This window comes from Dasypus novemcinctus, chromosome 23 (genome assembly GCF_030445035.2).
Source record: "Dasypus novemcinctus isolate mDasNov1 chromosome 23, mDasNov1.1.hap2, whole genome shotgun sequence".
In the NCBI taxonomy this organism is placed as follows: Eukaryota; Metazoa; Chordata; class Mammalia; order Cingulata; family Dasypodidae; genus Dasypus; species Dasypus novemcinctus.
Window position 1 is genome coordinate 69,802,250 of NC_080695.1, and position 25,364 is coordinate 69,827,613.

The 25,364-nt window shown below is 53.4% G+C and overlaps 1 protein-coding gene across 10 annotated transcripts; it reads right to left on the reverse strand.

The window, feature by feature from the left end:
* Positions 1–1,484: 1,484 nt before the first annotated feature.
* NAA60 (N-alpha-acetyltransferase 60, NatF catalytic subunit) lies at positions 1,485–25,090 on the reverse strand. 10 transcript variants are annotated; one of them, XM_071211423.1, is made up of 8 exons: positions 24,364–24,500; positions 23,272–23,358; positions 13,454–13,569; positions 12,209–12,338; positions 7,115–7,211; positions 6,486–6,720; positions 5,119–5,393; positions 1,485–4,319 (listed from the first exon to the last, which is right to left on the reverse strand). In XM_071211423.1, exons 3-7 carry the CDS (start codon positions 13,561–13,563, stop codon positions 5,237–5,239), a joined length of 729 nt encoding a protein of 242 aa, XP_071067524.1. In that variant the 5' UTR covers positions 13,564–13,569; positions 23,272–23,358; positions 24,364–24,500; the 3' UTR covers positions 1,485–4,319; positions 5,119–5,236. The 10 variants fall into 10 exon arrangements, with proteins under 10 accessions (XP_071067524.1, XP_071067523.1, XP_004474401.1 ...); XM_071211422.1 differs by lacking the exons at positions 23,272–23,358; positions 24,364–24,500 and adding an exon at positions 24,818–25,090; XM_004474344.5 differs by lacking the exon at positions 23,272–23,358 and having other exon boundaries at positions 24,364–24,558.
* Between the last annotated feature and the right edge of the window lie 274 nt (positions 25,091–25,364).

Consider the following 25,364-nt stretch of genomic DNA (forward strand, 5'->3'; position numbering starts at 1 on the left):
CTGCTCTGTCCTGGGCCGCACCCTGAAGGGGGTCCAGGCTGGCCACAGAGACCTGGCCCCTGGCCCACTTCCCTCCCCGGCAGTCCGGGTCAGGCCAGGGCTGAGCGCTGCCCCTAACCTGGCATCCTGCAGGTCACAGGTGGGTTCCAGAGGCAGACCCCTCCCTTCCCCGTCCCTGTTCCACCTGGGGCCGTTCCCAGGCCCTGGGGAGAGCAGATCCCGGAGACTTCCGTCCTTGGTGGTTTCAGGCTGTTACCAGCACGTGGGCCTGAGGGTGTAGCAGCCAGAGAGCAGCCCCCAGGAGAGCAAGAGTTGGCACACTCACCAAAGAACAGCCATGCCTGGGGCAGGTGTGGGAGGGGAGCAGCTGCCTTGTGCCCCCCACCCCCCGACCCTCACACCTAGGAGGTGGAGGCTGGCGGACCCGAGGGACCATGTTCTGGACATATTAGGGAGGCCGCCAGAGGAGCATACAGGGGACCCCTGGCCCAGCCACCAGCTGTGGACTGGGGGTGAGGTTGCTGCCAGGGGCCGGGCCATACAGGCGACCTCAGGGGGGTTCTGCTCTGAGGGGCCTGGGAGACTGTGGGGGCCCAACCATGCACTACGGGATGAAGATCAGACACTAGGAGCAGACGGTCTCAGGGCCCAGATCTTGGGGCACCCAGCAGGGGTCCAGCACCACTTTGGTGGCCTCCGATGGACCACACAGCCCCTTGAATTGGGGCTGGCTCAGGTCTTGCTCTTACCAGTGGTCCTTAAGGTCTGGGGTTGTCGGTCACCATGAAAGGAGCCTGACTCTCCTGGGATGGCTGCTGTGGGAAACCAGTCAAGGCTCAGGGGAGGCCATGTGGAGGGAACCCGCACCGCCTGGAACCATGGCCAGGCACGGCCCCCACCTCAGAGGCAGCCCCTCCAACCCGCCAGCCCACCCTAGTGGACAACACGTGGCGCAGACAAGCTGTCCCTGCTGACCTGTCCAAACTACACAATCATGAGCAAGTTCAGTGGTGGCCACTTAGGCCATTAAGCTTTGGGGGTAGTCAGGGCTCTCCAGAGAAAGATCTTTAAGATTAAGATATGTGTGTGTATATATAATTGTAGCAGTTTAATAAAGTTATGAATTCCCAAAATAGATATTGAATTATGTTTATAACCCAATCTGTACGTGGGTGTGATAGATTAGGGCTTTGATTGGGCCACATCAGTAGGGTGTTGAGGCCCTGCCCCTTGGTGGGTGGGGACTCAGATAAAAGACATGGCAAAGGACAGAGTTGAGGGTTTTTGGTGGAGTTTGATGCTGAAGGCTTAAGCTGGAGCCCCAGGAAGAGAGGAACCCTGAGCCCAGGAAGAAGCAAGCCCTGGGAAGAAAGGAACCCTGAACCCAGAGAGAAGCAAGACCCTGGAAGGGAGGAACCCAGGAAGCCTGAACCCTCGCAGACGTCAGCAGCCATCTTGCTCCAATATGCAAAAGTAGACTGTGGTGGAAGAATTTATGCTTTTATGGCCTAGTATCTGTAAGCTCCTACCCCAAATAAATACCTTTTATAAAAGTCAACAGACTTCTGGCATTTTGCATCTGCACCCATTTGACTAATACAATCAGATTTTTTTACGGAATTGGCTCATGCTGCCAAGTCTGAAACACGCAGGGTAGACTGGCAACTCAGCAGGAACTGCCGCTGCTGCCGCCTCGACGCAGAACTCCAGAGAGCCTGCTGTGCTCCCCAACGTGTCCCCCTCAGCCCTTACCAGACCACTCCCCAAACAGCAGCCCAGCCAAGTGGACACAAACCACCGCAGGGGGTGACCAGGCCCCGGCAGGGAGCCGCGCGGTGCGTGCTCTGAGGGCCCGTGGGCCCACCGTCCACCCTGGCGCCTCAAGGTGGGTCTCTGCAGTAAGCCGGGGCAGCCTGTGAGCCGGCACTTCACCCCGGAACTGCTCCCAAGAAATCCCGTAGCATGCCCGGGGCCCCGCTCCTGCTTGCCCGGCTCTGCCCTCTCCAAGGAAGCAAGGGAAGCACCGCCGTGATGCCTGTGGATCGGGGAGGCGGCCTGGCCGCTACAGGTCAGGCTCAAGGGAAACCACCCCGGGCAAGTTGAAACCCGATCACATTACCCCACCAAGGGCCCCAAGGAGTCACCACTTAATCCTGAGGTGACCCGTCGTCAGCAAGGGTGAAAAAACTGTGCTTGCCTAAGCAAGCCAGGGTGTGACTCGCCAGCAGGCAGGGTGCCCCTGGGGCCCCCAATCCAGGAGGCGGGCTCATGCGCGCCGGGCCTCCAGGCCTGCCCTCACTCAGAGCCTTCTCGGCAGGTCCGGGCAGCTCTGGACTGCGGGGGCCACAGCCAGGCCTCCCGCTCTCCCCCCAGGCCTCAGAGTGCCAGGACAGAGCAGGGACATCCAACGGGGGTGAGAATGCTGGGCCCACCCACACCAACTCCTCAGAGTACCAAGGGTGGCCACGACAAGCTGGCACCTGCCTCCTGGCCCCAGGTGGGGTGTGCTGACCCGGGGTCCCCCTCAGGCTCCCGTGGTGGGGTGCAGGGGCCCAGGATCCCAGCCCACCCAGGCGGCTGAGCCACCTGCAGAGCTTTCCTGAACCAGGACCATGCTCTACCTGGCCTGGTCCCAGCTCAAAGCCATGAGTTCAAAGCCAGGGAAATGGCCTGAACAACAAGGGGCAGCTTCTGAGGAACTCTGGATTTTAATAACTCCTCCAGTTGTGCCTTCCCAGCTCTTTGGAACATCTTCCCCAGCTTCGCATCCTGTGGCGAAGTTAATTTACACAGAACCACGGGGCTGGGACGCTGGGGACACTCAGTTGCAGGCCCAGCAGGCTGGACGCGGTCCTGGGGACTGCATGGTCAATGAGGAGCGTCCAGGCCAGGCGGGTCAGGGGGCTGAGCCACAGGGCGGGGGCCCTGGACAGACAGGACGTGCCCACTCAAGCCTTCCGGTTTGTTTGTAATGAGAGAGAACACTACAATCCGCTCAACACTGGGCTGGACGCAGCCGTGATTAGAGGGCAGGGAGGGGCAGGGCAAGCCATCTGAGCTTGGTTACCAAGGTCCAGGGCAGAACCCTCTGGAAGACTCTTCCCTTACCCCACGGGGCAGAAATAACAGTTACATGATCACCGTATATTCAGATTGGAGGGGGGAGAGAGCTGGGCCTCAGCACCAGGCCAGTGTCCGCAGAGGCTCAGACTGGTCAGTGCAACACAGCCCCAGGCCTGTGGGGAAGCACCTCGGTCACAGCCTCGGGGCTCGCCGTCATTCCGAGGACCCCCTTTCCCACTGCAAAGCCGGGAGGAGCACCGAGGGCCCCAGGTGGGAAGGACCCGAGTCACCGAGGCCAGCTTGCCCCACTCCAGGCATCGCCAGCACACTGACGACCACTGGGACACTGGGGCCACACCGAAGGGGACTCTGTCCCCTGCACTCTGGAAGGCAGAGGCAGCAAGGGGCATTGAGGGGCATGGGTGGAAGATGCCACAAGCACATGGTGTCTGCACGCGGCATGCTGCAAGCACACGTCCCGACATAGCCGCGTCCTCTCCCATCACTGATCGGAAACCCCCCCAAAGGCCAAGCATCCGTGATGTCACAGTCCACTGTCCCTCCTTGCATCTAGGCAGGACTCAGAGCTGTGGCTCAGGAAAGGACTCGGAAGGCTGGCGAGGGCTCGGTGGGCCTTGGGAAACTGTAGGATGCTTGTCCTCGGCTCAGCTCCCAGCAGCGCGTCAGCTGAACGGAGCAGTCCGTGGTCCAATGAGCAGCTGGATCCTCCTGGACAGCAGAGGGCCAGCAGGCAGAGGCCGCTGGAGGAATGCGCTTCCCAGCGGAGGAACAAGGAACCGCCCCCGAGATCCGACTGTTCGTGCTGGGGAGCTCAGCCCCAAAGTGCTGTGCTGGGTGGGGTGAAGAGCTCCTGGCACGCTGGCCTCCACCTGCCAGCCCCCCGTGGAGCAGGGGCCGCCACCCCTACCCCAGGCTTCTCCTGGGCTGGCGCTGTTGTCCTTTGGACTCATGGTGTCCTAACACCTGAGTCTGTCCACAACATTTGTGCTCCTGCCTCCCAGCGGAAAGGTCATTCCAGCCTTGGAAGGAGCTGGGAGGGATGGGCAGAGATGGGAAGAGGCCAGGCGAGGGCAGCAAGAGTGAAGCCCCTTCTTGCCCCCTTGCGCCCAGGGTAGAAGACCCTAAGCGCCGGGAATGCAGCCACACCCCAGCCGGCCGCGGGCGATGCCGGCAGGGCCAGTGACTGTCCATGGAAGGCAGGGCTGGGCACCCAGAGCAGAAGGGCTTGGAAGAGCCTGTGGGAAAGAACACAGAGGGGTGAGGCCTGCGGACATGCTCTGCCCCGCCCACCGCAGGAACCCTGGGGCGGCCCTGGACTTGGGGGAGCCGAGGGCATCCCTGCAGCATGAGCCCCTCCAGGCCCAGAGTCACTCCCAGTGGCCCTGGCTCCCCTCAATCCCAGCAGGGGCCAGTGCAGATCTCCCAAAGTTGGGTTCCCAGCATAGTCGGCCGCGGGCCCTGCTGTGAGAAGCTGCTTGGGCCGCACATGTGCACGGGGTGCGCTCTGGAAGCACACGGGCCCTTCCCGCCCCGATGCTCTCTGGGGTCTGAAAGCAGCTGCCCTGGGCTCTCATGGCCACATCTGAGCAGAAACCTCCTCGACTTGGTGCCCACTACAGAGCAGGTGTAGATGCCCCTCTGTGGGACGAGGGGGCTACCACAGCTGGTTTACACAAGACTTCCGGAAGGACAGCCAAGACCGGGGGGCCACCGATGCCTCCAGGAAGGGACGCAGAGTGACTGGGGCACAGGGCAAAGGGGAACTTGATCTTTCTGTACTCTTCCTATTATTTTGAACCAAGTAAATGCATTTCATTAAAAAAAAGTCAGAAAGTGAAAAAAAGTTCTGATTTAAGAACTCTGTTCATCTGCTTTCTTTCATGAAGTTTCTAGAAGTCAGGATGATCTTGGCTTGCCCTAATATCCCTGTTCAGCAGGTGCCCACCTGGGACCTTCTGATTTTATTAATCAAGAGCCAGGCCCTTAATGCAGCTCCCTCATTTCGGCCCTTTCCCCCCACCTGCCCCAGGATACCTGTGAGGCACCAGGTGTGCTCTGGGCCTGCGGCTTGGGCAGCAGAGGTCCAATGGGCCAAAGGTGGCTCGGTGGGGTGCTGAGGGGTGGGGCTGTGGTGCAGGCAGGAGGGGCGGCCTCACATGGTCCGGCTGTACTCGATGCCGCCCTTGGCGGAGATGCTCGACCACGGCAAGAAGCTGCAGAGCAGGCTGTGGGCCTGGCGGTAGATCCTCTGTGGGATGGAGCAGGGGCTCAGGTTGGCTAGTGCCGAGCCCAGGTGCTGGATGTAGTCCGTGGAGCTCTGTCAAGGAAGACAGCGATGCCCCTCGCAGCCAGCGCGTGTGCCCGCGAGGCCCTGCGGGGAAGGCCATCAGCCGGAGGAGCCTCCACCGCAGTTGCCGAGGGCGGAGCCTGCCTGGAAGAGGGCCTTTTGGGGGAGGCCTCAGGTGCAAGGGCTGACTAAGGGCGTGAGGGGCGGGGGGGAGGGCAAGTGTCCCTGGTCCGACCCCACATGCTCAGTCAGGACTCAATGAGTGGCACAGGGACAGAGGGCTGCCTTGCTCTAAAAAGGACGCCCATGGGACCTTCCTCATACGAGCTGGGGGGCCTGCAGGGCTGGGGTCACTTTTTTCTCTCCCACTTATTTCCCTATAAAGTAAGTCCTAGACCCACTTGACACACACACACACAGAACTTTTGGGGCCACACTCTATTAGGAAGTCTCCTGGCCTCCCTCCTACCTGTCATGGGCAAGAGATAGTTAAAGAGGAGGTAGCAGGGCAAGTGAGGAAGGAAACCCCTGAAAAACATTTTCTCATCCCATGTTTGTTTCCTCCCCCACTAGCATGGCTCCACAAGTGCAGGGCATTGGAGCTTTTTGTTCACTGCTGTGGCCCCAGCACCTAGAACATAAATACTTGTTGGATGGATGGAAGATGGAGGCTGGATGGATGGTAGGGTGGATGATGGATGGAAGATGGATGCATGATGGAGGATGGATGATGAATGGAGGATGATGTATGGATGATGGATGATGGATGGAGGATGGAAGGATGGAGGGATGGATTGGTGGATGATGGATGAAGGACGGATGGAGGATGATGGATGGATGGAGGATGGCTCCAGGGCCAAGAATGTTAACTCCATTCCTTACGCAAAACAGAAACCCAGGGCACGTTGAGGGCCACAGAGAGCTTGCTGTTCTGCTATGTGCAACCATATCATTTGCACTAGATTCACTCAAAACACAATCTACTCTGGGAAAAATGTGTCAACCCACGGCATTTCACAAACTTGGCCACCAGAACATCACCTAGGAGACCACAGCTCTCACTAGTCACTGGCTAGGAAGCCAGACTCCCGTAAGGCCCAGAAGTAAAGGATATAGGATGGTCCATGGTGGGTGGCCGCCATTGAGGTAGAGGACATAGGTGAAGCCATCTTTGAGGACCCCGCGGATGGAGTAGTAGTAGGGGAGGTAGTGATGCTGCTTAAAGTCTCTGTTTTCATAGAAGTTTATTGCTGTGTTGTTGGTGGTAAGGACATGCAGGTAAATGGCTTTGCAGTGGTCCTGGGCGGTTGTTGATATGTGATCCTTCAAGCTTTCAAGTAAAAGGGAACCTGGGGAGAAGGGGTGAAAGCCAACCACCGCGGGGCAGTCAGAGGGAAGGATGACACTTTCCAGAAACTTCCCAGGGGTCACTCTGCCCACTGTACGTGTTGACTCTGAGTTGAAAGTACCCTTGGGAACGGACACAGCTGCCCGGACATCTTGGGCCATCGCTAATCTGATCATGTCGCGTGTGGGAATGTGGCTCCCACAGGAAGACGTGACAATGTGAGCAAAGGGGATGGGGATCAGGGAACCTGTGGGCAGGGGATAAGATTCCAGCCGGTGTGACGAGGGGTCAAAGGACAGACTGGAGGGTTATTTACGAGCTAGAAGCATCAGAGGAAGGAAATGCCTGGACACGGGGCTAGAGGGTGTCAGACCCCACAGCTCTGCCGCCCTTACCGATGCCGTGCTTTCGGAATTCTTTCACTACTCCCAGGCTTAGGATATATGCAACCTGGGTGTCGACAGAGAAGCTGGAGGCTAAGATGTCTCCATCCTAAAGAAAAGTAGAAAAAATAAAGTCAGGCCAACCCAAGATGCACTCAGTCTCACTCTATCCTACAGGCAACCGTTGCCAACTCCCCTGGCCACAAACCTGGAGGCACAAAGAGATGGGATGGCAGGGCACAGAGCAGAGGACAGTGGAGGGTCACCTCCACTTCCCATGGAAATAAGATGGTTTCATCTCTTCCATGAAAAACATGGAATGCGCCAAAAAAAAGCAGCTTCCCTTGGGGATGGGCATAAAATAGGAAGGACATCTGGATGCCAGGAGAGAGTAAAGCATGGCAAATACAGAGAAAACAACTATACTGAGTGGGTAATTCAATGTGTGCAAACTGATACCCAAGAGGCAAGACAGGTGGATGAAGGGAAACTTCTAGAAGGTGTAGTTAGGGGTAGTACCCTGTCCCCCAGGTCGTCTTGGAGGGAAGCAGGAGGTCTGGGCAGGCTCTCCACTGCCCTCCACCTGCCCACCCTACAGCACATAGTGTCCTTAGTCTCAGAGGACAAATCTGGCCATGGTGGGGCACGTAGTTCTTCCAACCCAGAAAGGCCAAGAAAGGTCTGGCGTGGCATGGGGATTTCCCTGAAAGGACACCAGGCGACTCAGCCTTTCTGATCTCTGCCTGATGCCCCGAGTGGCTCCCGTGAGCCAGACACAGCTGTGGGTGTCCCTGCTCCCCCCACTCAGGTCCCACCGGCCACAACGATGCCGGCCAGAGGCCGAGCTCCCGCAGTCTCAGGGATGAGCAGCCTTGTTCAAAGTCCCTGAGGAGAGTCCAGACGGGAGGTGAGAGCCTCGCCCGCGCTGAACCCATCCAGCCTCTGAAGGTCTGAGAGTGCCCGGGGCAAAGGCTCCCCCTCCTGAGCCTTGGGAGCAGAAGCAAAAGGGCCTCGAGGGAAACACAACAAGTTCAACAGGCGATGGGTCTATCACCATGCCCGTGAGGGTTGGACATACGGGGGCAGGCTGCACAGAGGGGGCTTTGGGGAACGAGTCGCAGAAGGGAGGGGTCAGGAGAAAAGAGCAAAAGGACAGCGGTGACACTCTGCCCTGATCAAGATGGCGAGTAAGAAGGTTCAGGGCTTTGTCCCCTCACGGAAGCTTTGAACCACCACCAAGAACTGGCAGAAACGTCTTTCTCAAAGCTCAGTAGAAGACAGCTGGAGGAGCGCAGCGACAGGGCGAGCACAGAAACAAGGGAAAGGTCACTTAAGAGGAGGAGGATTAGGACAGGGAAATGAGGAAAAGAGCCACAACGTGGCTGCAATGCCCCTCTGGGGCCGTGACCTTGAGGTCCTGGTGGAATCTTTCCAGGTTGAGGGGAGGCCCTGGATAACCCCAAACAAAGGTCTCACCACTGGCCCCACTATTGGTGGGGTAACCAGTAAGAGTTGAGGCCCTCGCCTTAGCATTAGCAAGGGGAGGCATAATTAATAGCTTAAAAGGTGACCACACGAGCCAGAGGCCACTCTGCCGAGAGGAGCCTACACCAAATCTTGGTGCATACTGCTGTTCTTCTCTTCCGTTTCTCAGAAAGCTCTGTTCCTTACCCCCATTTCCCAATAAATTATTTTTATTGGCCTTAAAAAAACAACAAAACAGGAGGACCCTGTGGTGCCCTGGCTGGCTCGGTTTCAGGGGGAACATGCATGTCTGGTCCAGTCTGGGGGTGGCGTGGGGGACTTGCTCAAGGCCCAGAACCTGCCCTGCCTGTAGAAGGTGGCCCATAGGGCTCCCCTCCTACAGGCCTCCAGGAGGCAGTCAGGGGGCTGCCTGGGGCAAGGGACAGCTGCAGGACACAATGCAGTGCCCCCAGTGCAGTGCCCCGGTAAGAAGAAACTGCTCCCTGGGGAAGAGGGGATAGTTGGAACCATAAAAACAGGACTTTCCAGGGCCACAGGCACATGCCCAAGACAAGACCACGCAGCAGAAAGGATGAGGGAAGCCAGTATGCTTTGGCCTGGAGCTCTTCTCTGACTCCTTGTATGGATGAGTTCTGAAGGCAAGCATTCCTGCAGGTCAATTTGCAAAGACTGGAGACTAGGAAAGGTGTTTTCTTTTCTTTCTTCTTCTTCTTTTTTTTTGTTAGTTCCTGGCATTCAAAGAAAGCTGTCATAACATTTGCTACATACAAGCTTAAGGAACAGATGCCTTAAGAGTCTAAATTCCAGTGATAACACATTTAAATATCAAAATATCCATGTTTCAAAAGATTACCAAACACACAAAGTAACAGGAAGCGATGGCCCAGGCAAAGAAGATTAAAGAAATAGAAATTACCAATGACGAGGACCAGACCTGGGACTACCAAGGACTTTTTTTAAGATTTATTCTTATTTATTCTCTCCGTCTGTGCTTGCTGTCTGCTCTCTGTGTCCATTTGCTGTACATTCTTTTGTCTCTACCTGTCTTCTCTTTTAAGAGGAATCAGGAATCGATCCTGGGACCTCCAACATGGGAGAGAGGCAGTCAATTGCTTAAGCCACCTCAGCTCCCTGGTCTGCTGTCTGTCTCTCTTCTGTGTCTCCTTTTGTTGCAACATCTTGCTGCACCAGCTCTCTGCGGCATGGGCTGTCAGCTCTCTGTGGCGAGGGCCAGCCTGCCTTCACCAGGAGGTCCTGGGAATTGAACCCAAAGCCATGATGCCAGATGGGAGCCCAATTGCTTGAGCCACATTCACATCCTCCAAAGATTTTAAATATGCCAAAGAGCTAAAGGAAAACAGGAAAATGACAGATGAGCCCAGAATATCAAAAGAGATGGAAATTATGAAAAGGTAAGGACCACAGTAACAGAAATTAAAAATTACCCAGAGGGGTTCAACAGCAGATCGAATCAGTGAACCTGAAGACAAGATAACTGAAATCATCCAGTCTGAGAAGGAAGAAAGAATGAAGAGTGGACAGAGCCTCAGGAACCCGGGGGGCACAATCAAGTGTACCAATATACCCCTTGTGGGAGTCACAGGAGAAGAAAGGGGCAGAGATAAAATTCAAAAAAATAATGGCTGACAACTTCCCAAATTTAACTGAAGACATGAATATACACATTCAAGATGCTCAACAAACTCCAACAGGAGAAACCCAAATACACTCACTCTGTGCCATGTTACAATTGAACTGATGAATGTCAAAGTGAAAGAGAATTCTGAAAACCACAAAAGAATCAAAGAGTCACACACAAGGGAGCCTCAGTAAGATTAAATGCTGATTTCTCTTTGGAAACGATGGAGGCAAAAGGGCAGTGCGAAGATGTTTAAAGTGCTGAAGGCAAAAAATTGCCAACTAAGAAATCCATATCTGACAAACACTTCTTCCAAAAAAGTGATTAAGATAAATTTCAGTTAAACCAAAGTTAAGGGACTTCATCACTACTTGGTTAGCCCTATAAGAAAAGATAAAGGCAGTTCTGCAGGTTGAAAGGACACTAGACAACTGACTGAAGCCAAATGAAGAGATAAAGATCACCAATAAGATAGTGACATGGCCAAATATAAATGACATGGCTAAATATAAATTCCAGTACTATTCTATGTCCTACAGGATTTTGGCAGTTTGGGACTATGTGCCCCAGAAAAACATAAACTTAATCCATTCCTGTGGGTGTGAACCCATTGCAAGCAGGAATTTAATGAGGTTCCTTCAGTTAAGGTGTGACCCAACTCAATGAGGATGGGTCTTAGTCCTATTATTGTAGTTCTTTATAAACAGAATGAAATTCAGACAGAGAAAAAGCTGTGGGAAGCAAGAGTCAATGGGACCTGGAAGAGAAAGGAGAAGATGCAGCCCCGTGCACTGTCATTTGATGGAAGAGCCAAAAACCAAGGATCACCGGCAGCCAGCTCCAGGATGCCAGTCTTCAGAAAAAAGCACTGCCTTACTGATGCCTCACTTTTGGACTTTGCCTGGCCTTAAACCATGAGACAATAGATACCCACATGTAGGCCAAGTCACTGCTTGGTATTTGCTTTAGCAATGAGAAAACTAATACAAGGACCTAAAAGGTAAATGCATAAAATGAAAGGGTAAATCAATTATTTTGGTCTCATAAAGGATAAACATGTAATTTGTGACAAGAACTGTATAACGGTGGGGGGATGGAAGGGTATAGAAACATAGCTTATATATGCTATTGAAGTTAAGCTGATACCAAGCAAACAAAATTGTACAGATGTAGGATGTTTAAGGCCTACAGTGATCAAACACACACAAAAAAACAGAGAATATGCAAACTTGGAGACAGAAAGCAGAGGACAGGTTACCAGGGGTGGGTGGCAGCAGCAATGGGCAGTTAGTGCAAAATGAGCAGAGAGTTTCTATTTGGGGTGAAGGGAAAGTTCTCTTAATGGACAGTGGTGAGGGTCCTACAACACTGCAAATGTGATTAATCCCACTGAGTAAGGGTTGGGATGGGAAGATTTAGGTTGTATTTATGAAGGGAGGGAGGAGGGAAACTAAAGAGATAATGAATAATTCAACACATGATACTAGATGGGATCAAAGAATGGCAGAGAAAAGGCTGAAAAGGACATTACTGGGGATTAAGAAAAAATTAGAATATAGACTGTAAGCTTTATATCAATGTTAAATTTCTTGAACTTGATAACCCATTTAAAGTGATCACATATGTATCTTGTTTGTATGAAATGTACATGGAAATATGTGTTCATGGAGTATGATGTGTGCAACCTGCTCACAAATGTTCACAAGACAGACAGTAGATACACAGAATGACATGGCAAAGGTGGCAAAAAGTTAAAATTGGTGGATCTGGGTGTCTGGACAGGAAGCTGGGGGTGTGTTGGAGTTCTCTGTAAGGGGTTTGTATACTTTTGCATCTGTTCTATAAGTCTGAGATTATTTCAAAATCAACAGCTAAAAAGTTTGGATTCCGCCCACAAGGCATCTAAGCCAAGGGCCAAAGAGTGGGCAGAGCGGGAAGCATGATCCCGCGGCAGGCCTTCCTGAGCCCCCCATCTCACGTACCTCCTTATGTATCTTGGTCCTACTTTTTATTTCAGCTACTATCATTCCCACGATGGCGCCTCTGTAAGTTGCAGCGAGGGAGAAGAATTTGCTGTTGGACGTGATATCACGATACCATGAGTCTGGGTACCTGAGGAAGAGAAAAAACTCAGGGGAACCTGGCCAGAGGTCAACGTGACTTCTGCCGGTGCTCCGGGCATCAGAACCCAGGGGACTCCAAGGCAACAGGAGCTCGTCCACTACTCAGCCTCCACCTGGCTGCCAGGGCTGGGAATTTCTGATAGGAAAACCAATCTGACAAGACATCATTATGAGAGGTGGGGACCTCCAGTGACATGTCTTGATGAGAACAGGGTCTGGGGGCAGTGACCTGCAGCATGTCCCTCGGCTGTGCGAGGTCAGGGTTGAGGAATGTTGGCAGCCCATGGATGCATAGACCCTTAATCTTGTGAAACTGTTTTCACCCTGAAGACCGGGAGAAGTGGTCTGGGGGGAGCCGAGTCCACAGCTGAGAGGACCTGAGTTCACAGGACCTCTCTGGATAGGTATGAGGCCGAGCCCAAAGGCGAAGGCCCTCGGAGGGAAGGAGAGAGAACCTTCGTGCAGCCCCAAGGACCCAGCACCGAAAGGAGTTTAACCACAGCCAGAGAGAGGCGGGGGCACTCGGGTGTAAGGAGTGGGCTTTCTTTCTCAGACCACCCACCCAAGCCACCTCAAACACTTTGCTATGTGGTATGTAGCCTGGTAAATTTTTGTTTGTGTGTTTAAATAAAAATGGGATTATGACACGTAAGGTTTTGTAGTCTGCTTTTCTCACTTAATATCTCTTAAAAAAATTACTTTTTCTCTGTTAACAAATATGCATCTACAACAGATTTTTCCCCCTGGCTGAATAATATATTGCACTGCAGGCACATATCCTAAGGTACGTAATCAATTCCTTTCTGTTAAGATCCTTGGGGTGCTTCTGAATTTTCAGAATTATAAATACTACTGCACTGAACATCTCTGCAGCTGAAGTTGCTCAGCCAAGCCTGTTTTGGGGTGATCTGCACATAAGGTGCACAGGGCAGGGGAAGCCTGGCTGCAGACAGGGTGGGGGCCCGGGGAGGGGCACCGGCCAGCCCATAACTCTGGGCCATCTTCGCCTTCACACAGGGCAGTGTGGCCCCAGGGCAGGGGGGCCTCTTCCGGCTTCAGCACTCGATTCGCACCCCTCTCCCAGGACCCCCCGCTCCCGCTTACTCGATGGGGAACCAGTCGCCGCAGAGCTGCTTCACAGTGTCTATGTCATCGTGGCTGAGGAGGCGCAGGCTGACCTCGCTGAGCGCGCTGGACGGCACCACCTCTGTCATTCACACCTGTGGGAGGGGCGGCAACTGCAGAGCGGCAGCCGGCACCCCCCTCGTGGGCCGACCGCCTCCTCCCTCTCGTGGGGCAGGGACACGGGAAGAGCCAGGCCAGCCCCAGCTGTGGAGGCCTCCCCCATGGCCATGCAGACTGCTGTCCTTCCCCAGGACCTCGTGCACCAGGTGTCCCGCTGCCCCACTTTGCAGGTGAGGAAACTGGGGCTCAGGGAGGACGTGGGCCCCCCGCACGCCCCACCTCCTGTGCGGAGGGAGGCCTGGCCTCTGCAGGTCTCTCCTCTCATCTCCCTCCCCCTGAGCAGCCCTGGGAGCTCCCCGACAGCCCTGGCTTCTCCCGAGCTGGTCTCCTGGCTCAAGCCGTCTCCCCACTGCAGCCACCCCAGGCAGTCCAGCCCTTTCCCAACACCAGGCCCAGGGGCTGCCAGTAGGCAGGCAGACCCCATCCGTCCAGAGTGGCCCGACAGCTGGGCCACAGTGGGGAAGCGTAGTGTAACATTTGGTTCCCTCTTAATGGAAAACAAAAAGAGACAACATTTTGGAGAAATTTAGACAAGGACTAGACAGTAGAAGTGGAACTGATCTTCGCATTCCCAGAGACAGGGGGTAGCGGTCAGGTAGGAGAAAGTCCTTCTCAGGAGAGGGATGCTGAAATGTTCTGGGGTGACGACGTCTACAAGGAATTTTAAGTGGTCTAGGAAAAAAAATACACTTGCCTACACCTGAGGCACAAAACTGGGGTGCTATCTGAAGACTGGGGGACCCAGACTGTTCTGGTCAGGGAGCAGCTGACATATCACCTGCCCTACAGGCTCTCTTCTAGAAAAGACCAGGAATGCAGGAGGGGAGAGGAGCAGGAACCAGAGCTGGCTTCCAGAAGCTCAAGAGCTAAGCTGATCTGGAACACAAGTCTGTCTCCCGGTCAGGGCCAGGGTAGCCGCTGATGTCTTAGTTTTTGGAAGACCATGAAGCTGACATGAGCAGCCTCTGGGATGGGCTGCTGCCACCAGCTGGGCAGGTTTGTTAGAAACGCAAACTCCAAACCCAAAACCCAAGCAAATGACAAAAAAGCCCTCAGACTTTTCCTAAGGGGTTAGAATACTGAGTTCCTACACAGTGGGGCCAGTCACTGCTCGGCACCCCTCCCCTGGCTGCTGGACCCTGCCACCTCCACTCGTGGGTGGTGCCCGGGATGGGTCCACGGCCCAGGACGCTTTGACAACTGTGCCCTTGAGCTGCTCACGGCCCGACGGGCTGTGGAAGTGCCTCTCACCTGGTTAGCCAGCTCTTGGGAAAATGGGTCGGTCAGTCAAAAGATGTGCCATGAGCTTTTCAAGTCACCCCTGTCTAAAAGGAGCCTCCGCGGCGAGGACTTGGCTCCCTCCCTTGCTGTCCTGGGTGAGGCCCCAGCCGCTCTCCCAGGACTGTGCTCTCAGGAGCCAGTCCTCATGGTCACCCTAAAAATGCCACTCTCAAGGGTCCGGCACAGCCATCGGCACACAGGGTGACCCTCCTGTCCCCAACAAAGGGGACAACGAGCCTCCTCGGTAAAGGGGTTGCTCTGACACTGGTGCTCGTGGCAGGGCTGGGTGCAGGGGAAGCTGCCGCCACCGTGAGCTGTGTAGGCCCCCAGCCGATGACTTCTCAGGGGCGTACTCTGGCCTTCCCAGGGCCAGCGCTGACATTCTGGGGGGCTCTGCTCCAACCCCTAAATTACGTCGCTCTCAGTTCCTAGTCAGCTTCGGGGGTGCCTGGCTAGTCCAGGCCCCTCTTCTCTGTGGACGTTGCCCTGGCCCCCTCAGCTCCCAGGGCTCTGGAGCCATGTGCTGTTTACCTCAGACACTTGGAAAAAGGGTTCTCTGGTAAAGGGCACACACAAAAGAAGACAATCTTCTCACAAGTTACACCTGAAGCTGTCATGACTCTTGTCAGGTTTGAGAAGAGTGGTGTGGGATTCCTCACAGATGCACACTGGAAATGGAAGGGCAAAAGGATAGAATGTTCTGGAATTTAGTGTAATGTAATTGGAACACAAGGGGTAAATGTTAATAATTGTTGAATCTAGATGATGGAGACGTGGAGGTATGCTGTTCTACTTTAGTGGACGCTTGAAAATGTTCCTAATTAAATTATGAAAAAATAATGATTTCTAATCTCCACAGAGATTCAGTTTCAGATACGGCTGGTGCGTTTTCCAGGTGACTGGATTTGACTGCCTTGGCATTTGCACCGCGTCCTGCAGTGACCACGGTGGCCTCTGGAAAGTCCATGGTGCTGCCAGCTGGGGCTAAGCTCCTGGTTCAGGGAGTCTATCGGGGAGGGGACCAGCCCTCTCAGAGCCCCTGAGGAGGAAAACAGCGACAGGACACCCGCCACGGAGCTTGAGAACCCAGGCAAACTGTGTTTCTAGGAGGTGTGCCCGGGAACCGCAGAGCCCGAGGAATCTGCCTCAAATGCTGAGTGTTGGACCAGGGGCCAGCTCCTGCGGACACCCCCTCCCCGCCGCCCAGGGCCAAGACGATTGGGGAACCCAGGAAGGCCCTGTCAAAGCCTTGGGCCTTTGGGACAGAGCCAACAATCCACTCATCCAAGGCTAAGCCATCTTCCTCCATTCAGACTTTTCAGAGATGGCTCCTGCGACAAAGCCAAAGCAGACGGCCCTCCCTGCCCTGCTGCACTAACCGGGAGGGAAAATCCTGGTGGGCAGGCCCCAGTTCACCCTCACCTGCCCCATCCCAGGGGCCACACGGGACAGTCTGCAAAAATCCTGCTCCTATACCCCCACTTTTAAAGACGGGAGCCCATAAGCTTGCCAACACACACCCCTGAAGCAGGATGCCCATCAACAGAAGAAGGGTAAACAAAGCGTGGTCCATCCAGAGAGCAGTTTACTATTCAGTCATAAAAAGGAGTGAAGCTCTGATCTTAGCTACAATGCGGAGGAACCCTGGAAGCACAATGCTCGCTGTAAGAAGCCAGCACAAGAGGGCAAATATTATTCAACTCCATTTATGAGAAAGACCCAGAACAGGCAAACTCATAAAGACAGAACGTAGGTTAGTGGCCACCTAGGCTGAGGGGGTTTGGGAAGATTTGAAGATAGAGGGTTAAAGATATAGAGTTTCTTTTTTGGGGTGATAAAATGTTGTAAAACTGATCGTGGCAATGGATGCACACACAACTCTGTGAAAATACTAAAAACCAATGAATTGTACACTTTAGATGGGCCAACTGTATGGAATGAGAATTATATCTCATTTAAGCTGTTAAAAACAAAACAAGGGCAGCGGACTTGGCCCAGTGGTTAGGGCGTCCGTCTACCACATGGGAGGTCTGCGGTTCAAGCCCCGGGCCTCCTTGACCCGTGTGCAGCTGGCCCATGCACAGTGCTGATGTGCGCAAGGAGTGCCCTGCCATGCAGGGGTGTCCCCCGCGTAGCGGAGCCCCACGCACAAGGAGTGCGCCCGTAAGGAGACGCCCAGTGTGAAAAAAAGTGTAGCCTGCCCAGGAATGGTGTCGCCCACACAGAGAGCTGACACACAAGATGATGCAACAGAAAGAAACGCAGATTCCCGTGCCGCTGACAACAACAGAAGCGGACAAAGAAGACAAAGCAAATAGACAGAGAACAGACAACTGGGGTGGGGGGGAAAGGGAGAGAAATAAATAAATAATAAAATCTAAAAAAAACCCACAACAACACAAAACAAAACAAAATAAAACAAAACAACCACCTTACTCCTTAGAGTGGCTGACTCTTTGGCCAGCAAGTAGCTAGGATGGATTCTTTCTGAAAGGGGTCACGGGACATGCTTTTGAGGAAGGAAAGCGGTCAGCTCAGACTCCCCTGGGCTGGCAAAATCAATGCAAACCACCAATCACTGGATAAACCTCCAAATCAACTTTCATCTCGAACACCCGACCTGTGCCAGAAAGCACACACGGGCCCCTCGGCAGGAAGACGGCTCCAGGTGGAGCGCCTGGGGCTTCGTTTCAACGCGCCCAGCGGTTGGAGTACGGGTTGGAGTCAGCACCAGCACAAGGGAGACGTGACTGATGGCCGGCCTCCCTCTTGCCAGCGCCCCGATGTCTCGTCAGCTGAGCCCCAGAATATTCTGGATCATGACCACGGGGCTGTCATGAGCTGCCTCCACGAGGCAGAGCCCACACCCGGGGCCTGCCAATGCTGACCAAGAACTGTGGGCACAAGGGCGGGAGAAGGCTCGCCGAGCCAGCGGGCAGAGCTGGGGCCTGGAGCAGGCCCACACGCGGAGAGAGTGCTAGGAAGCCCTGCCTTGAGTCTCCACGGGGGCCTGGGGCAGGGGACTGACTGCAGAGAGACCAGGGGGCTTTCTGGGATGACAGAAATGCTTGGTATGGTCCTGATTGTGGTGGTAGCAGCAGGTATACAAACATTTGTCAAAACTCATTAAACACTACACTTCAATGGGCCCATTTTATTGTAGGTGTATTTCAATAAAACTGGTTTTAAAAGATCTTTAAAAATTTGTACATTGAGGCTGGGTGGTAAAGGGAGTGCTCCGTAATAAGTCATTGTCTTCTGAGTGCTAGGGTTTTTCATTTTTTGCCAGGGTCCCTGGGGCAAGGGTCTTGACTAAAAAGGGGCAGGATCTGCTTCCCTTTCAACTTTCAGGAAATATTCCAGACCCCAAAAAACAAAGCTACTTGTGGATTCTTGCATTGCTACTAAAAGTACTTCCATATTTCCAAAGGCCCGTTCTTAAGATGCTTCGACTTAAAAACACACACATGGCGTTCAGGTGAGGGGCCAGGGCAGCAGCGTAGGACAGTGGCCCGCCTGTCCCTGCCCCCACTGAGGGCAGCTAGGAAGGCAAAGGGAAGGCTGGAGCCTGCGTGCTATGCAAGGAAGGAAGGTGTCAAAGCGGGTCAGTTCAGAGATGAAGGTGTTGCTGGTGGCCAGCGTTGGAGGTGGCTGGTCTCTACTGGGGGTGGCAGGAGGTGAGGGCCATGGCCCCCATGGCCTCCCTGCAGGGCCCAGGGGTCTTGGGCTGGCCATGCAGAGCTGGAGACCATCTGCAGGTGGGGGCTGGAGGCTTGCCCCTCCTCGTGCTGCCCCCATGACACCTGACCCCACTGTCCCCACCTGAGCATGGACCGAGCAGGTCCAAGGAGAGGGGAGGGAGCCCTGCAGAGTTTATGAGGCCTGGGGCATTTGGGGTTGGGGACTGGCTACAGTAGGCCACCCTGAGCTAGTGAGAAAGCCACCAGTGGGGCTGGGCCCTCCCTCAATCTGGTGGGACAGGTCGAGACCCCTGCTGAACCCCCCGAGCAGTTTCATTTCTGGAGCCCGAGGGCTTGTGACATCCTGGCAGGCAGAGAGGGTTACAAAGTGGGGATCAAGTGTACATCCTTTGATGAGTGTGAGGCGTGAAGCAAATGCTGTTTGCAAAATGCCTGGATCAGGCTGGTAAGACAAAGCCCTCTACAACCACAGCCTTCTCTGGGGAACTTGGGGTGTGCTTGCGCTTGAAACGCCAGCCCCTTTCAGATTCTTGAGGGTGAAAAGGCAAGGCCAAGGACCACGCAGATCAGGGAAGGGGGCTGGACATGCTGCAGCCATGCTCTGCAGCTCTGCGGAAGGTCCCGAGATGAGTTACACCGTGTTCTGGTTTAAACTTTATTTTCCTGTTTTGTTGCTTTACCTCATCTCATGTCTGCTGTGGTCAGGTGTGGGGGGTGTGTACGGAGGCTGCAGTGCACAGACACCCCCCCACCCCACCCAGGTGCAGGGCTCCTCCCGCAGCGCTGGGGCCAGGCTTGGTCGCAGTCCGCGAGGCACCCCCAGACTAAGGATCCACATCAGCGCGGCTCAGGGCTGTGAGTTTCGGCAAGGGACAACGGCTGGGTGGTGGGGGACGCCCAGCACTGCCCACCCTCTGTGGCCCCTTCTGGCGGCGTCAGGACTGGAGAACAGACTGGGTTTGGGGTGGGACTTGGACAAAGAGGAAAAACAGAGCCAAGGATGTGACCTGGGAGAAAAGATCTCACGCTGAGCTGGGGGCCAGAAGACGCGCCGCCAAGCCCAGACCACTGGGCCACCCCGTCCGGAGTCCCATTTCCCGGGAATATAAAATGGGGGTGGCAGAGGGGAGGACCTCGCTTGCAGCACTCGGGCCTTCACGCTGACAGACAAAGGGGCTGTTAAAGCCGGGATCCCGGGTGGCTCCCAGAACATTCCTAACTAAGACTGAGCCAGTGAGTCAACTAGCCTGGTTCAAAAACAAACAACGTCACACCAACAAAACACCAGTAAAGAGCAGCCTCTCCTTGGGGGATGGAGAGATAAGGAATGGAAACTGTTTTGATTTAATCAGCACTCTTGCTGAACATCAAGGGACCCCCTCAGAGCGGGGAGGTTCACCAAGGCTACAAGGAACCCTCAGTTCTGTTGAGGGCTGAGTGGGTGAAATGGAAACTGTAGCTACTCAGTTTAAAGGGACTCGGGTTTCCTCTTAGAGCCGCAGGCAGCCACCCAGGCCGCCCTTCTTCCCTCTTCCCACTGGCTTTCTTGGGCTTTGCTGTTTGTTTTTTTAACCTCTGCTTTTCTGGATTTGCATTTAAGATCCTTCAGAATCAGGTAAATGTTAAATATGAAACATGGGCCAAACTTGGTGGAAATGACCACTTGATTGCTAGGTTTAATTTTATAACTAAATAATTGTTTCAAAGTATTTTGAAGTCCTGTCAACGTTTGCCTCTGGAACTGAGGCAGATGCTTGCATTCTTCATCACTCTTTTCCATCTAATCTGCGCTTTTATTACAATCAGCCAGCACTATTTTTATAAGAAAATAATAAAGTCTTGTAGGTGGTATGTGAAAATTACAAATCCATTTTAATATTCAAATAATTTTGTGGGTTGTTTTCAATTAGTGAGAACTTGGAAATTTTACAGTATTTCTTCACATTATAAGTAGAATTATTACTCATTTTGCCCCTAAATAGACTCTAAGCACCGACTTTTAAACCCCACACCCTTGGAAGAGCACAGCATTCTGTGCACTGATGCTGGAAATAAATGTTCTAAACACAGATTTGAAGTTGTAATGAAGCAAAGAGGAGGTGGTTGTGGACAAGGACAGAGTGCAGCACAATCTTTTAACGGGTTCCTGTGTACTATTAAAAAGCAATTTCAGTGGCTATATAAAATTCAATATTTAAAAGTCTTTAGACACTTCAAGATAACCATTGCTTACTTTTCTTGGGGGGGTGGGGGGGAAATGCTCTTTTTAAATCTCTTTTTTTTTCTAGTTGTAAAATGCATGCTCATTGTGAAGTAAAAATTCACAGGAAATATAAGGCAAAAATTAAGACTCCCCTACTTCTCACCCCATCCCCAATATAACTCCTCCTAATAGTTATTTGGGTTTCCTACAAGAAAAAAATCTTTTTTTAAACAGGAGGGCGCCTGCCTGGAAAAGGGCACGAGAGTCTGCTGGTTGAGGCTGTTCCAGTGTGCTAGCATCACGGCCATGGCAGTTCATCAAGCAGCAAGCGCACTTTGCTGCTTGTATATTTCAAGAAAAAGCCTAAAAACTGGAAGCCAGAGGACAGAGTAGTCATCTGGGTCCAAAGGTAGACAGAGAAAAGCAGCACATTTCTGACAAACAAGACATTGTGAATGTAATAAAGACTATGAAAAGAATAATATCTGAGTAGTTTCCAATTGGAGTCAGAACAAACCAATTTTCAAAAAGAAACAAGTTTGAAAAAAAGTATCCAACAGTAACACCCACGAATGCTAGAGGAATGATAGAATATTGTTGGATTCAGAGTTTCCAGGTAAGAAGTGAAAATCACCCACCCACTCTTAAAAAATGAAAAGGTTTTCCTCTAATAGTTATTTTTCAAGATGGGCTCAAATACTAACCCCTTGCTGCCCAAACAGATCCTATTTCAGGAATGCAGGAACCAAAAGAATACAATCTGATTTTCAGTAATAACTATACAACAAGAAATGGTGTAGGAAGATTTTTTTTAACATGATCTGTTAAAGATGACAAAGTACCTTTCTTCTGTCTCCCTCTGGAAGCAAAAGAAATAAAGGCTTTCTCAATATTTGTTCCGTGTTTCTTTCCACCACCACCTCCTCTTTGCTTCATTACAACTTTGAATCTTCCTTTGGAACATTTGTTTCTGTCATCTATGCACAAAATGTCATGCTAGTCAAAATATATGGGGCTTAAAAATTGGTCAAAAAGGGTAATAACTCAACTTAGAATCAGACATATAGGTCTTTCTTCCTTTAATCAGTAGTGTATGAAACCCAGCTCAGACAACCCTGCACTGGCTGCCAGCCAGCTCCTAGCAGAGGGTAAAGTTAAAAAGAATATTTAGGGAAGGTGGCCTGACCCTGGACTTATCAGGGGCATTTAGAAATATTTGCTGAATCAAATTCGGCATTTGCAATCAGCCAGGAGACCCAAAACCTCCAGCATCGTTTTGCAAATCAGCATTTTACTTGGAAGCATTTCACACACACAGACCTAAGCAGAACTAGCTTGGATTCAGAGTTCCACACCCCACCTCTGCTTTCTGCAAATGAGAAATCGAGGTGAAAACCACGAAGGCTTTGTAGGTTCCCTCCAGAAAGAGATGTCGATGGCAGCTGATGGAAGGAAGATGTCGATATGAAGGCGCCACCATTAAAGAACAGACAGTGCCTGATAAGCTGCCAGTTTTCTATCAAGATGGGGGAATTGTCAGCGACACAACGGGGACCTCTGGGCTATGCCAGCAAAGACACAGGCGCTGAGCTCAACTCAGAGAGCTCAGAAAGGTCCCATCTCCTGTGGCTGCCGCAAGTGTGACAACAGCGTGTCCACCTGGCCTAAGCACACCTCCAGCCACCGGAAGCCAAAGTGCTGCCAGCGGGACACTGAGGCATGGCGCAGCACCCTTCCTGGGCCACCCAAATCCTGTCTCAGGTGTAAAGCTCTTAGCTGCAATCTCATTTCCAGGAATTTTCTTCCATGCCAGTCAGAAGCTACTACATGCTGTTGCTAAGCAACTTCTACAAATCACATCAAAAAATACTCTCCACACTGGCTGGGAGTGGGTGTGGTTAAAATAAACACAGTGACAAAGTCACTTCAAGTTACAACTGGGAGAGGCTAAAGATAGGATACACATCGACCTTTATTAAAATTGTCTCTGTATTTTTATTCTGGCATATTGATACCAGTCCAAAGCGTGACTTTGTTACTTACGGGTTTTAACTGTCTTCACAGAAACCCAACAGGTCTGGAAGCTCCGGGAAATGAGGTTCCAGCAAACCACAACCTGATGAGAAGCCCCTTCTCAAAGGGCCAATTTGCTCATGAATTCAGGTGGGTGTGAAGTCTGAGAAAAGGGGAAGTGAAGACCTGTGTTCACTTTATTTTAAGAGGTACCAGGAATTGAACCCAGGACCTCATACATGGGAAGCAGGTGCTCAACCACTGAGTCATGCCCCTTCCCCTTCCTCTAATCTTTAATTCCACCTTCTCTGAGCTTTAAGCAATTCAGGGAATTTCACAGGCATATGTAGCTACATATGAAATACACATGTAAATGACAAATATGTAATATACAAAAAAATACATATCCACTTTAAAAGCGATTTGGAGCAAATGAATTCAAAGATGTCCTCTCAAGCCAAAGAACTTCTATCATTTACCTCTACATCAAAAACAGTATTTCTTCTACAGATGACCTCAGGAGTTACATCAGTTTGCCTGTTCCATCGGTTTGCGACTTCAGAGTTCTACTAAAAGGAAAATACCTGAAATTGGCAATGCCCCCTCCAGTCCTGGGGCTCGGATTAACTATGACTCCAGACAGCACAGGGAGCTGGTCTGCTGTGCTGTTAACCTTTTCCTTCATGGCTGGTATTGCTCGAGGACTAAGGAGCGTGAAAACTGATGGACCAAGCGGCCAGGGGCCGCCTTTACTGTAGCTGTATCTGCGCCGACCCCGGGCCCCGGCACCGACAGGCATAGCTATGTGATGTTGATAATGGCTGGCCCCGTGAAGGCCCGCAGCCTTCCCAAACTTTTTTTTTTTTTTTTCCGGCGGGACAAACCACAGAAGCTCCAGATGCCCTCTGCTCCCTGGGGAGTGCGCACATCTGAAGAGCAAAGGGGCCCCGGGGGAGGAGAGAAGCAGGAGGCCCGCGTCAATGCGCGGTCTGCAGGGCCAGGCTGTAAATTACCAGGAAGGTGAGGAACTGATTTGTCCTCACACCCAGAGGTAGGGCTGAGGGTGCAGGACGCGGGAGCTTTCTGGGCTTTCAGAACTTCCGAGTCGGTGCAACAAGTGCCGGAAGGGAGGTGCGGGCCTGCAGGGCGAGACGCTTCACCGCGGGGTCAGGCCGGGCCCTCAGCCTCGAGGGGCCCCCGGGAGCGGCGCGCAGGCTGCCCCTTTAGTCTCTGAACTCAAAAACTCGGCTCGGGCCGGGCCCGGCAGCTTCCCTCGGGCCACGGGGTGGAACCCCGCAGCCCCCTCCTCCTCACCACCTCCGGCCGGCGGGACCCGGGTCCCGGGGGTGCGGGCGCGACGCGCGTGGGGCGGCGCAGAGGCCCCCGACACCCGCCCCCCCGGGACCCCGGGAGCACACTCGACGCCCCCGGCACCCCCCCACACACACACACACCCCAAAGCGAAGAAAGGCTCCGGCCCGTCCCAGCCGGCCCCCTGCCCCGCATCCCGCCTGATGCCCCCCTCCCGCCACGGTCCCCCCACCCCCGCCGGCCCGGGCCCCCCGCCTCACCTTGGGCGGGAGCCGGCGGCAGCTGACGGCGTCGTGGGGCTCAGCGCATCCCCCGGTCGCAGGCAGCCGCGAAGTGGGGCCGCACGGAGCCCGCAACGGGTTATGTAACCGGCAGGGGCCGCAACCGGGACGGAGGCGGCGGCCCCCGGCACTTCCGCCGACCGCGCCGGCCCGGCGGCGCAGGCCGGGCGCCCATTGGCCGGCGGCCCCCACGTGACACCGCCCTCCCCTAGGCCGCCGCGGCCATCTTGGAAGCGGGCGGGCCAAGCGCGCCGCCTGGCCGCAGTTGGGGGGTGCGCTGGTGCTCTGGGTGTCAGTCCCCTTCTGGCCCCGCGGGCCCGGGGGCGTGGGCCGAGCCCGCCGAGCCCGGGCCCCTGGAGTCGGGGTTCTCTGGCCTCTGCCAAGCGTTTTGGGCGCAGACCCCGTGAGGCTCCCCAAGACGAGAATTACTCACAGTTTTCGGCTTATCGGTTCACATTTCCTTCGTTTGGAATTTGGACTTGGATTTACACATCCCCAGCGTACGGCAGGGTGTCGACACGTGGTAGGCGTGATTGAATGAAAATGCTCAGGGTGCGCTTGCGGCGGAACAATCGGCGGCGCGCAGCCCCGCCCTACGCGAGCGCCGGCGTCAGTCCACCGCGGCGGGGCTGGCTCCGCACCTGGTTCCCGCAGGGAAGACTTGTCAGCCAGCGGCCCGGAGGCCCACGCCGCAGGGGCTAGCCCACGTGTTACTGGGGAACCTATGTCGAGCAAAATCCACTGCTAACTTTAAAGCAGGGATTTATTCTTTGCTTTCAAATAATTACAGTGATCCACATAACCAAAGGCCTGAAAAGGATCTACTTACAGCTGAAGGCTAAAATGATTAACCCTAAAAAGATTTAATTCATATCCAAGACTAATATGCCTTATCATAGATTAAAACACTTCTATACCCACATGAAACAGCACGAGCTTAGAAATAGTAAAAGCGTATCCTTTTAACATTTTACAAGGGA